The 14,531-nt window shown below is 32.6% G+C and overlaps 1 protein-coding gene across 1 annotated transcript; it reads right to left on the bottom strand.

The window, feature by feature from the left end:
• Nucleotides 1-7,832: 7,832 nt before the first annotated feature.
• On the bottom strand, nt 7,833-12,651 carry LOC130629967 (uncharacterized). Its single transcript, XM_057443361.1, has 7 exons — nt 11,736-12,651; nt 9,488-11,693; nt 9,260-9,356; nt 8,590-8,664; nt 8,438-8,506; nt 7,916-7,941; nt 7,833-7,857 (listed from the first exon to the last, which is right to left on the bottom strand). The coding sequence occupies exons 1-7, from the start codon at nt 12,649-12,651 to the stop codon at nt 7,833-7,835; spliced, it is 3,414 nt and encodes a 1,137-aa protein (XP_057299344.1).
• Between the last annotated feature and the right edge of the window lie 1,880 nt (nt 12,652-14,531).

The raw sequence follows: 14,531 nt of genomic DNA on the forward strand, positions 1-14,531 counted from the left end.
ATAGGTTGACATCTGAAACGTATTGAATTTTCGTCAGAACACTCGTCAACACCATCAAATACCTCTTTGTTTCTACTTTTAGTCATGTTGTTGCGTGCACATGCCTAAACGTTTCCGTGACTTTTAGCAGTACTTAAATTGAGAATATCCTACAAAACTACACGCTTTTTGGACGGTTAAAGCTTAAAACTTCCTGCATTTTCTATTTCCCTTTTGCCCTTGTGGATTGTTTCTTGGATCTTATCAACTAATGCAAACATTTTTAATGCTTAGTGTTTATTAAAAAAATATTTTTTTGCTGGGGACGAATTTCTGTTAGCGAGAACAGCAAGTGTGATTACCTTTCAAGCAATTATTTAATTATCTTGGGCTTTCTCTCTCTTCTTTCCCATCTGCGGCTTTGGCCAAGTAGCTCTTTTCCGTATTGTCAAAAATAACAAGGAAAACAAATTTTTTTAATTCCTTCTTCAATCCGCCTTTTAAGGCACATTTTATATTCATAGCGAAATTAGTTGTGTACTAGCTGAATTCCCGTCGAAGAATCCATTGAATCTCTCATTAAACCGATGTAAAGGATAACATACAAAACTTACAACACAGTAATTTGAATTTTCAAACCTCACATTTAAACCTCGTCCCTGGGCTCTTTGTCTCTTTTACAACGGGATGGCATAAAGAAAAAAAGCCCTGGGATAGAGGTTGCTCACAATCTGCATTATTCTATGTTTGTAAACGCTGAAACAAAAAATCTAACAAAAAAATAATAATAAGCGAAATATTTCAATCCAAAATATTAAAAGAACATTTTCCTTTCATAACTTATAATCAAGAAAATCACGCATAAAATCAAATAAATCAAAGCTAACAATGCAGCGTTTTCAAATTTAAGAATCGAATATATTTCAAATGATCGTTTAGGTTTTAGGTTTAGGTTTATAACGACATCAAAACTGAATCACACAATCTGTAGTGTTAAAAACAGTAACAACGGAAAAATTACTTTTTACAGTTTATGTAAATTCTTTGATACACACGCTGTGTGTTTTCGTTTCAGCGTTGATGTTCTTAACCTATTTGACAAATAGTTATAATTTACTATAGCTAGTTAATGGCAATTCGGCTACATGTAAAGGCCCATTGCTTGGAAAGAAAAAAATTCAGTTCGTTCGATATACAATAAAAAAAGTAAACTTCTAACCAATTTTGTGCGTCATACAAATGTTTATATTTCAGCTATTAAGCTCAGACATATTCTTAGGATATTCTAAACTTCAGACACCTGCTTTCTTTCGTTAAACTACAAAATTGTGAAGGTAATGTGAAAGGGAAACATTAATACTATTTGAATTATCAAATCCTTAAAATTCTTAACACAGTAGTAAAAAATTACCGTACCAGGTATGTTTGGCAGGGTGTCTATAATAAAGAAATAAGTTAGAAGTAAAAAAGAATATGCCTACAGTACTTACAAAATTGACGAAACAGAAAATAAGGTTGCTAAAATTTATAATATAACAAAAAAAAATACAAAAATACGAAAAACGTAAACTTACTGTCCCAATCTGCAGGATGTAAAGAGAAATGTTATTCATATATAGCCTTAGAAGATATGTTTTTAGGTGGTAAGGTGCTTTAAAACTAGGTTTGTAAATCGACGTATAAATTCAGAATATTCCCATCCTCTCTAAGCCCACCTGCTATATTTTAGTGATTGTCAATTGTATGTAATTTGTATTTCGAATATTCTGAGCAATTTTAATTTAGGAATAATATAAAAGCTACTTATATCACTTTCTTGTAAAACAAACCAACCGACATCGTTTTAAATTCATCAAAAATACTTTGTGATAGTGAAAAGTTGTTATATGGATTGACGTTGTTTATTTTCCTGTTTAATGGAATTTAATTTAATGGAATTAAAGCTCTCCTGCGTCTTTAATAACGTCGACGAACCACAGCAAAAGCAGATAAGTTGCCCGCTTATGAAATTACGTACTAGATAGTACGAAGTTAAATAAAATTATATCTAAAGAATGCAAAGGAATAAGGCGTATAATCATAGATGATAGCTTTTGCTGTAACAGGTAGCCTAGATTAAACTCCCTTGTTATGGCATTAAAATATTAGCCAATGAAAGTGATTGAACTGTGATGACTATTCTTTTTGTCTCCGAGAGTGGCTGGACCAAATGTGAGCAATTTACATTGGCTCGTTTATGCTGGTGAAACGTATTCCAAAAAAATACAATCGGTGCGACGGATCGGATTGAAAGAAACGAGAAGATATGTTGTAACTAACCATTGCATTATCCAAATGATGTGTTTAACATTTTTGTACCATTATCACAATGAGCCATGACATCACTTTCTCTTTACATTATTATCTGCACATGTTTTGCAGCACGACTGCTTCCCGCAATAAGAAGGCTTGGTTTTTCGCTATAATAAATAGAAATAGTAAGCTTTTTAATCTCATTGCAAGCTAAATTTAGGTTAAAAAAAAATTAGCAAAAAAGGAAATTTACTTAATTATTTTCTGCATCTAAATTTAAACAAAAAAGGATTTATCAAACGATTCAAACTTGTGTATATATAGCACAAAATAATAATTAAGAAATTTGTATATAATTTAAATAAATGTAATTCTTATAGTATATAAAGTGGTATTAAAAAAGAAAACATTTTCTGTTAATACAATATTACACAAAGTATTAACTCTATCTAAGTTGAGAAAGGAGAAATAGAGACTAATATGCCTTTTTACTTTTCATTATCTTCCAAGAATCACTATGAATTGAAATAGCTGTGTTTTATATCTATAGGTCGTTGAATAATAAAAATAATGATTTTAGTCTCCTTAATCCTTTTATTTAACAAAATTATGGTACAATTAATGGTAGTTGAAACATGTATTTCCATAACTATTGGCTGTTAATTCTCCTTCTGCAGAATATTTCCTGCTGTAAAATAAATGTTTCCTTTAGACCCTTTGACCCTATACTTTGCATTTTCAAAAAGAAGAGAGACTTGGTAATTACTTTCTTCCAAAATGCCTAAGTACTTTTCCTGCGTGTATAGATACTAGTATATCCTATATGATTATTTACCGACTCTCAACGTATTAACTGAAACTAAAAAAGAAAAATTTAATATTAAACAATTATTATGTACATCGTTAAACAATATAATAATTTTATTGAGATTGTTATGATTATGCCACGAAGAATTGATATTTACTGATATTTACTATCTTAATCAATTTGCTTACGTGATCATAAATTGGAATGGCGGAAGCTCTTTTATTGTTCTTCTGTTCTGCTGCCTAAGTAGATTTTTCGATGGACCTTATGACTAAATAATTTATATTAGCACACTTTTTTATTGCCTTGTATTTACAAAAAACACAATTTTTGTGGGCAATTAAGAAAATTGCGAAAAAAATTAAAATGATATATAAAGAATCCAAATTAATTCTCCTTTTGAAAACTATGCTAAAGTGTTACCATGACAACAACTTTTCCGAGTGAGTGAATTTGCAGATTATTTTTTTGGAAGTAATGGAAGTAGTGAACTATATGGAGAATTAATATTTTAACATTTATAAAGTAAAATTCGAAGTAATAAAGTAAATATATAAGCTATATTTTCTTGTGTTTACAACAGGCTTCCTCGACAACCGCCGCCATGTTATAGCATTTTTTTCGGATTAAGCCCAGCATGTCATCCCGGATAGCAAAAAGGCAACTTGAACATGTTGGGGGAAATAAACATTGAGAAAAAAAAGAAAATTATATTATTGCAAGTAGGTTTAATTTTTGGTGAATAATTAAAACGTCTACTTGCACTACAGTCTCTTGTCAGCTAAGAAACAAAAAACGAGCTGCATAAACCATTATCATCCACAGGATGTTTTCGTTGATGTGGAAGCCTATGTAAAAACAAAAGAACCTCTGGGGACCAGGTTGTGCGTGGAGTCTCTAGCAGGGTATCCTGCTAGAGATCCCTTCCTGGTATCCTATCCTGTGGCAATTTTTTAATCTCAGTCCTTCGTATCCTTGCGTTAAAGAATAGATCTTGCGCAAATTTCGTTATCAATTCTTCTTTACGTTAAACATAGACTTCTATGTTATATTACCAGGAATTTATGGTCTTCTATTTTTCTCAACTCGCTATTTTTTGTGAATCTTACGATCCGCTGGAATCACTGTGCGTTCGCGTGAATTTCAAACTCGTCAGTTTTATTACATCCCTCGCAGTTATACAAATATTTTTTATAATTGCACAACTTTAGGAATTACAGAAGGAAGAAAAAAAGACTTCCCTTTCCACCTATGAAATGCAAAAAGGTTAATTGGATCTGTTTTCTGTAAAACAATACAAATATTAAATCTGCAAAGCTGTATAGTTCTTGTAGAATAAGGTGTGTCCATAAAAAGGTGAATGAGATTATTTAATGTTTTTAGCATGTTCCGGTTTTAAGAAATGTCCAGAGTGTGCAATATTTTCTGTAATTGATAAAAGAACACTTTGTCGTAGTAGACACGAAGTTAGATTTCATTATGTCGCAGAACATCGTTAATGTTTTTTTTTTACACGCGACTTGTCGTTACTGCTACTTTTTGTAGTAGTAGTTTTAGAACAGTTTGCTGTTCTTCCTTTTATCTTGTAGTTATTAAATCAAAAATGCTTTCCATCCTTTCAAATTGAATTTCAAATTTGGAGAATTTTCAGATCTCTAAAATCTACCTTATCCAAATTCCTCCAAATCGATTTTATTGTCTCCATTGTGCAATAAAAACAAGGCATATTAGTTGATGCGTTAACATACGTCGTAACGTAAACAGAAACTAACTAGTACTTATTTACTTATAAAAATTTTAGGACTAGTTGTTAACAGACAAAAAAGTTGATCATAATTATTTTTATTTTTTGATATTCCGGTATTCTTTATGGTTCAGTCAAAAGAATGATTAGCTTGGGTACATGTTAACATAATAAGAAGCAATAGAAATTATCAACATGTTTTTTTTTTTAAATATTTACTTAATTGTTAATGTTACCAATTGATGATTTAGCTTGTCTGAAATGCTCAATATAATGCATAAAAACAGCTCAAGAAGACAAAACAAAATACAATTTAGCTTTGTTTTTAAAATGTATTTTGTGATGAAATTAACGTAAGAAATCCATAATGAATACTTACAGATCTTGTTTGAGCGTTGTAATCTAAAAAAGAAGAAGAAACTTTGAGGTTTACATAAAAAGGCAGTTCTTGTAAAGTGTAAATTTTCAGCTATGATTTAGGAAAGCCCACAACTACACAATAAATGTCAGGATTAATGTCAGGGGAGAAAAAATAAAAAGGAACATGTTGGTTCATATCCTCAATTCCACACTTTTTCTGTGTCAATTATAGGTTTGAAACATCGTAGAAGAGTCCCATAGCTCTTCACAAACGGTAACTTTGAATTAGCTTCTCTTCAACAGAGCCAACCTCCACACCTATTATGTCCTCTTCTTTCCTTTTAGTCATGTATTTACTCGCACAACAAAAATGTAACTCGCCTAAATCATTTTTCGTAGTTTTGACAGAATATTTGCGTGAACATTGATTTTCATGTTACATTATATTTCTCTGGCAGTTGTGGGCCATTGTAATACTCCATGAACCGATAAAGGTGAGAATGTAACACGCTTTCAAATTAATACTTATGTTTTAATTTGCCGACTTCTTCGTTTGTTTGTTTTTTTTTTTCATTTTGCCATCTTTGGCATTTGCCGGGAAGTCGCTCTTTTCCTTTTTCTCTAAAATAACAAAAAAAAGCTAATGCTTTTTTCAATTCACCTCCTATATTTAGAGCGAAAATTATTTGAGTATTTTGACAGCGTAGTGAAGATAAGCGTTGTACTTAATTCAGTAGTTGAACGTGAAAATCTCGAGATAATTTTTATTGTCAGAAATATCCAGGAGTATGTTTTTAAGTCGTTAAAGAATGCCTAGACGCCATAAAAAGGAAATATAGTATAGTATGCAACCTACTTCGATGGTTTTCTTCTCCCTATAATAACATGAAATTTAAAAGGGAATTAAATTAAAAGAGATAAACCTGAATTTGAATACAAACATTGCTTAATTTTTATGAAAATTCTCTTGCCAAACGCTCTAGGGTACCTCAATTGCGTCTTCTATTCTCGTCATAATATATATGCACGTTCTTACTTGTAAACCAAATCAAGAGAGGTCGAAAATACCTATAGCGTTGATTATTTTTGTGCAAGTGAGAATTTGGTATTGACATTATTAACTTCTTTTCGGTGGCCCGTGGAAAAATCCACGGGTGTGCGTTATAAATTTAGACTAATCGGTGGCCCGTAAATAAATATACGGGTTCGCCTGTCCTTAAACATTGCGTTTAGCGTTTTCGTGACACGACTTTTTCCTCGCGAATAAGCAGACAGGCGACGGCTATTACTATAGAGACTAGTTGTCAGCCCGCAGAGAAATCCACGAGCTCGCCCGTCTTTAATTACACGCTTTTTCGTGTGGTTTTGCGGACTCATTAAAGAAGCTAGTCGTTACCTGTGAAAAATGCACGGGATCGCACGTCCTTTATATATCGCATTTCGTGTTTCCCTGACCATCATACAAACAGACGCACAAACAGACATACGCCGGCTATTATTACAGAGAAAGAATCAACAAATAAACCAAAATAATGAGCTACCATCTTTTACACAGCAAAAGAAAAACTTTTTAATCTGATTAAATGGATTCATCTTCGCTAATGTACTATTAGTCCTTATTTACTTATTTACATTCTCCAATCACTCATCTGATATTTCAGAATTTTATTTATCAAAAACATCACTGGTAAATATATTCCTAGACATTTTTATGATTCATGATCGGAAGAAAAAAAGTTGTTATTGGTTATATAAACAAAGTAATCTCCAACATCATCTCCTTCAATTCCCCAGTTGCAGGAAAACAAAAAGAATTTTCTCAGCTTTAGTTACATATTAATACATTGTTAGCATTTCTAACTACCACATACCATTTTCTTTTGGTGGCCTTTGCCAACCGGTAAGTCTGCGGTAGCAACACTGCCTCCGCTTCTTTCCTGGAAGAAATTGTCGTTTAAATTACAGGCTCTTTACAAAATGAATTATAAAACAAATGTAATTTTGCAAATGTAAATGCATGTAACAAATGTAATGTTTTTATAGTCTCTAAACGTTTTAAATTTGATTTCGTCTGGTTTCACTTTTAAAGTAAAATGCTATTTTGTAAATTTAATTAAGAACCCTTAAAATACGTATGAACATTCAAAACTAACGAATTGAGAGCAACCTAATAATAATGGAGTAACGTGATGAAAACCTAACTAAATGACCTAATAATAGATTTACACGATCTTTCGAATTATAAGAGTTGGCTCGTAAGGGTACACTCGTAAATTTTGATGGGAACGAAGATTCTGTTTAATGAAAAATATAAAATATAGGAGTCTGCATAACACGATTTCAACTGTAGTTCAAAGTAATTTTAAAAATTTCTGTCACATGTCTGAATTTGATTAACTTTCACAGAAAGACAGTCAATACCATTTGATCACTAATGACAGCATTAAGTAGACTGATAAGTACGGCTAAACTAAAGTTGCCACGTTTGCCAATGTACATAAAACTAGTTAAAGCTAATGGATGGTTTTCTATAACTAGTGAAGAACGAGAACATTTTTTGTACTCCGAATCAAAATTTTGAGTTAAAGAAATTTTAAATAACCATCCTCCTAGCAATGACGACATCGCCATCCCCACGGTCTTCGCTTTTTAAAGAAGTAATTCTTCTGTACATCTAAATAAGTAAAGAACATAAACTAGAAACAGATCGTAGGCATGCCCTGGTTTGATACCTCCGTTGAAAGTCTTGCTCTATTGCCTAAGTAAGAAAAAGGAATTCATTTAGACTTAAACATCGAATCGTACACTTCAAAAGATATAACAAGAAATATTTTTAGTGTCCCTAGTAACCATTTGTGGATGCTTCTTTTTTTCTATCTGTGTTCCAAGAACCTATTACTATTATTGCTATTACTTGTAGCTATTACGTCATCATGGGCAAGGTTGCAAGAAATAGTGATGAAGGAAATATGTATGACTGGCAAATTTTTTTGGAATTATTTGCAGAAGAGACATATTTTCGTGAAAATAATTGCCGCATTTTTAAGTCGAAATAAATTAAATTCGGCGAAATCATAAAGTTGGCAATTCGGAAAAGTATCTTCACCGGAACTTAGGTCACTCGTCAAAGCGACAAAACTATTAGTCGAGTTTTTTTCTATCACAGCCTATATTATCTAGCAAAAATTGGGGTTAAAAGTTCTATCCAAGTTAAAAAGTGAATGAAGAAAGCGATTTTTCTACTTTGTACTAACCCTCACATGAAGTAACAAAACATGCTTTAACGCGTAAATATCGCTATTACGTGTTTTTTTATAATTGGCCTAAAACACTTTTAACCTTAATTCTATGTTCATGAGAGTCATGAATCCCTTCTTTCGGGACTAGTTGTTATAATTAATTGTACCTTAACACGAGTCTCCAACGCACGAATCCGATCCTTCCGTGCATCCAGGTACCTCCTGAACCATAACGGTATGCGCTAAATAATTATTATTATTATTATTATTAACATTTATTTGGGTTCAATTTTGTACAAAATTGTTCTTCTCCCTAAAATGAAATATAAAAATGAAAAAATTATAGATTAAGAATAAATAAGTGTTCAAAAAATAAATTTTTTTCTATACATTTAATAAAAAAGAAAACCGCGATGAGAAAAACTGTAAAGGCTAGAAAGAAATTGAAACGCTCGAATCGACGAGAAATTAAGAAACGATATATGGAATCAACCTAAATTGTAACTAGACAAAAAGCAGAGAAAACGATAAATGGCCTTGAAAGTAAGGAAAATATAAATAAACTATAAATAAAGAATAAATAATTGTTCAAAAAAAATATTATCTTTTTATATATATACATTATAAAAACCGCAATGAAAAGCAAAATTAAAAATAAACTTAAAAGGCTCGAAAGAAATTGAAACACTCGAATCGACAAGATAAATAGAGAAGATATTGGAATCAACCTAGATAGGAGTAACTAGAAAAAAAAACCCAGAGAAAACGATAAATGGCCTTGGAAGTAAGAAAATATAAAATAAACTAATTGAATTATGAAAAAAAAAAAAAAAATACTTGGCTAGTCGCAAAAGGAGAAAAGGCAAAAGTAAACACAAGCTGAAAATGAGTAAGGGTAGATTGTGAACAGGTCGATTGTATATTGGCACCCAAACTTCGGCGAACAGAATTCAAACAGATAAGACTCTAGCGACTGCCTTATTTAGATAAAATTGTTTTGCTTCTTTAGTAAATTTTTCTAGAGTTTCAATAATTTTTATACTATCCGGGATTTCATCGTAACACCGTGCTTGGTTTTGAAAAGTGCCATTTCCAACATTTTTAACAAGAGGCTCCTTCGTAGAAGATCTCAAATTTCGTGTTGGTACAACAAACTCTACGTTTAGATAGCTTGGATGGTTGTTATCAATTCTCGATTTGTGTACAAGTTTACTTATACTGAATTCAATATGTTCTTTTACGGGAAGCCATTTTAGATTCGTGACTTCTTGCAGATTAGCATAACGGCGGAGAACGTAACCAGCAGCCATGTTTTGGATCTTTTGTAGCCGACATATCAGATAATCAGGTATTTGCGAGAAGACAACATTACCGTAACTTATCCTTGATAAGATCAACGTTTCCGCCAAGGTTTTGCGTACATGGAAAGGTGTGAAACGACTAAACTTTCGTAGAGCACGTAGTGTTGAGTGCGAGGATTTTATAACATTGTTTATATGGCAGGTCCATGATAGATTTTGATCGAATTGAATGCCAAGTAACTTAACATTTTCTTCCTGCTCGATTGACATACCAGCACAACGACAAAGATAGCTTCGGTCAGAATCAAATGCTCTCAGTCGCTTAGAATGGAATATGATTAATTTAAGCTTGTCACTGTTGAACAAAAGATTGTTTTCTTTTGACCAAGCTAGAAGGTTATCTACATCCTTTTCCATATCTTTGATTGATTGAAATAGATCTCTGACTTTGCAGTGTTTATATAATGTTGTATCATCAGCATATTGGATACTGGCGGAGTTGATTTGATTTGATAACTCGATGACGTAGAGGTTAAACAGGACAGGGCCAAGTATGCTACCCTGTGGTACACCGTAAAACATTGATTTTAAAGATGAAATTTTGTCTTCAATTTGAACGTATTGTTTCCTATCTTTCAGATAACTTGATAATATCTTTAAAGCACGAAATAAAAAATTCATATCACGTAGTTTCAGCAGCAGATTTTTGTGATCAATCGTGTCGAAAGCTTTGGAGTAATCGATGAGGATAGAGAGTGTCACTTCACTTTTCGCCATTGCTTTTTTTATGTCGTCACGAAGCTTAAGCATCAATGTGGTAGTCGTATGACCTTTGCGAAAACCGGATTGTGTTTCATTGTAAAGTTGATTACTTTCGATGAATTCACATAACTGAGATAAGATTACTCTCTCGTAGATTTTTGACAATACTGGCAGTACTGAGATTGGACGATAGTCCTTTGTGCTAATTGGTGTGTCGATCTTTGGTATTGGGCAAACACGAGCAATCTTCCATTGCTGGGGAAATATTTCTTTGTTGATGCAATTGTTAATAATATGGACCAGAGGGGATGTTATGAATTCTGATACTGGCTTGATAAATCGTATTGGAATATTGTCATGACCACTGGAGCAGTCATTCTTGAGGTTTTTTAGTATTTTATTTATTTCATTGTAAGTAGTATGTTGAATTTTGAACGATTGTTCGTTTTCAGTAGTTTTGATATCATCTGGTAATGTAGACTCGACGTTTGATTTTCCAGTTAGGTTTGCTGCTAGATTGCTAAAATATTCATTCATTTCTGAAGGATCGTGTTTGATTCGTGTTTTTTGATTGCTCAGAATACGATGAATAGTATTCCAGACAGATTTTTGATCCTTTGACGATAACGATTTCTTGAAGAACGAGTTTTTTATTTCCTTCAATGTCTTTCGATAATTAGTGCGTTTTTCTTTATAGTCATTTTTGTAATTTGGATCTTCTTGGGCTTTTTTACGATAAAATTCCAGTTGGTTTCGACTGTCTTGGATGGCAGGGTCTTTCATCCACGGAGCGATCGGGCGAGTTAGCTTTACTCGCTTCAGTGGGGCATGACGTTCAATACAGGATAATATGAGATGATTCAGTGTATCTATTTGTTCATCTGGATCATCGAATGTAAATATCAAACTAAATGGTAATTTTGAAAAATCGTCGATATAGGAATTCATATCCAGATTTTTTTCGTCATGAACGAATTTATATCGCGGTTCAAAACGTTCTTTTTTAATGCTAAGTAGAATATATGGCGTGTCATGATCACTTATTTCGTCAGTAATAAGCACGTCACTGTTTGTCACTTTACCAGGAATGTTAGTAATAATATGATCAATGAGAGTAGCTCCCTTTCTGGTTGGTTTATTGACATGTTGATACAAATTGTACGAATTTAGTATGTCTTTATAACGTTTGGTGGATTCTTTTTCTTGGCCTTAAAGGTCAATGTTCATATCACCGGTTACAATAATGACACCGCTCCATTTAATAGATATTTCGGCTATCAATGTTTCAAAATTATTGAGCCATTCGATCTTTTGCTCTTCCTTTGAGCTTGGTTGATATACTGTAATTAGAAGGTAGGGTGTATTTTTGTTCCGACCTCGAAATTCGACGCATAAAACTTCCATTGAAGAATGTTTTGTCAAATCATCTCTCGATTTAAAGTGTAGAGAATCTTTGGCATAAATCCCAACTCCACCCCCTCGAGATTTTCTGTTTTTGAAAAGTGTCTTATATCCTGGTATGTTGACGTAATCTAACTGTTCCTTGTTGTCTTGAAGCCAAGTCTCGCTTAGGGTTATGATGTCAAAGTCATAAATGTTTAACATTAAAGAGAATTCTGTGAATGTCGATAAGAGAGATTGGGTGTTTAAATGAGCGATAGACGTTTGATTGCGATGCTTGTTTAAAAGCTTTAGATGACTGTTCTCGGTAGTTATTGGGTCATCAGTAGTGTCTGTGTTAAATGCGATATTACGTACGCCAAAGTAGGGAAGCTCTGATAATATACATCCACTACATGTCCATTTAACAACAATTCTGGATGTCATACGATTCTGTTCAAAGATGGGAAGGTTAGAACATGATGCATGTGTAAAACAAAAACACTTAATACATTGTAAACGTTTTCTATTTGTTCCAACTCCTTTATTACACTCAGTGCACTTGGATGAACCAGGTCCTGGATTCTCTTGAATATCTCCTGACAAAATTATGTTAAATGTTGATACAGAGTTCGCATAATAAACGATAGGTGATTTACCTCTCTTTATCTTTGTACGAATAACATTTGCTTTATAAACGTTTGTATTATCTTGAGATGCAACATCATTAAATGACAAGGTGTGAAAGATGCCAATTAAAGCAATTAAAACGACAATATTTCTCATGTTTATAAAGTTATTATTATTATTATTATTATTTAACGAATGTTTATACAGGATTTGCATGTCAGTATATAAAACACTGTTATAAATATGCGTCCTGAAAATAAAATGTTAAAAATATTAATATTCATTTAAAATGGTTATATACAATAGATAAAAAGTAAATATGTAATGTGAAGATTATGTATATTTGTACGGAATAAAATGAGAGACAAAAAGAGAGAAAGACTATATCGAGAAAAACAGGGAAACAAACTAAGAAACTGTCACAAAACGGTGCACTATATAGAGTCCTCAGTTGAAAAAGAATGTAAACACAAAACTCAAAAAGATTGTGTCAAAAGCTAAACCAGGCTGTATGGAAAACACACTCACAAATACACTTATCAAACAAAATGTGCTTGACACAAAGCTTTAAATTCCTCAAAAATTTCACATTGCCTAATTCCAATGGGTAAAGAGTTGAATAAACTCACACCCATTGAAAAGAAGCTTCCCTTTGCAAATTCTAATTTCACTTTAGGTATAAATAAAAGAAAACCGTTGTTTCATGTTGTTCTTTGATGACGCTTCACAGTGAAGTAGTCTTGAAAGTTATCACAGACATTACCATCCAAACATTTTTTAACAAACAGCACAGCTCGTTTTTCAATTTCTTTTCTGATCTCAGGAACATTTTGTTGAGTCAGAATTCTAGCACGATTGTCAATGGATTCGAGTCTCTTTATTTGAGTATCACTGAATTTGAGCTGAACGTTACTGCAATAGGATAATCCTGGTAAAATAATAGCTGTGTAGATCTTTCTAACAGCATCCGCAGTAAGACCTTTTTGAGTGAACTTAACAAACGTAGCTTGTTCGAAGCTCTTTTGTAAATCGTGTTGAAGTTTTCGTTCATGTTCAAAGATGGATCCAAAACAGTACCAAGATACTTATAATGTGTAGTTGAAGATATTGGAACGTCATTGTAATATAAATTCATTTGTCGTGAATACATCGAGAGTCGTTTTTGAGTTCCAAATACCATTGACTCGGTCTTTCCTTTTCTGAGATTTATTACTAATTCGTTATCTTTGAGATATTCGGCTATCTTCTCGAGATCGTAATTGAACTTGTCTTCGATGTCTTGTAACCGTTTGCTCGCAAAATATAACACTGTGTCATCTGCAAACTCTATGACTTCAGAATATTTAACGCACTCTTCAAAGTCATTGAAATAAAGTAAAAACAAGATAGGTCCTAAGATGGATCCTTGTGGTACACCACAGACAATACTTTTCTCTTCGGATGCTACGTTGTTTACTACGCAATACTGCTTTCTATTGAAGAGGTAGTCTGAGAACCAATTCAAAGCAATTCCTTTAATACCATAAGAACATAATTTTGACAGTAATAATCCATGACTAAGAGTGTCAAATGCTTTTGACAAGTCAACAAAAATTGCACCAACTAGATTGCCACTGTCTACTTCTTTCCTGATGTTGTCCGTTAATAACGTAGTCGCCATCTCCGTTGATCGTTTTCGACGGTACCCAAATTGATTTCGAGAAAGTAAGTTATTTGATTCTAGATAATCAATTAATTGGTGATGAACAGATATAAATGCCTGGTTTCTCCGTTCGATGTTATGAGAGAAAAAATGTGTTTTGAGTGTAAAAAAGATTTCTCCAACATGTAAGCAAAAAGTACATAACTTGAAAAAAAAAAAATTCAATATTCACCACAAAAAACAAGTCAAAACCATTAAGCATCACTAGTATAACCAGAACACGTCTGCTCTCTCCCAAAACGATTAGATTAATTATAGTATAAATGTCACAGTCGACTTTCGACACTTTAAAAAGCGGACACCTCTAGTTAACAAATAAAAAATAATAAAGGAT

This window comes from Hydractinia symbiolongicarpus, chromosome 1 (genome assembly GCF_029227915.1).
Source record: "Hydractinia symbiolongicarpus strain clone_291-10 chromosome 1, HSymV2.1, whole genome shotgun sequence".
Taxonomy (NCBI): Eukaryota; Metazoa; Cnidaria; class Hydrozoa; order Anthoathecata; family Hydractiniidae; genus Hydractinia; species Hydractinia symbiolongicarpus.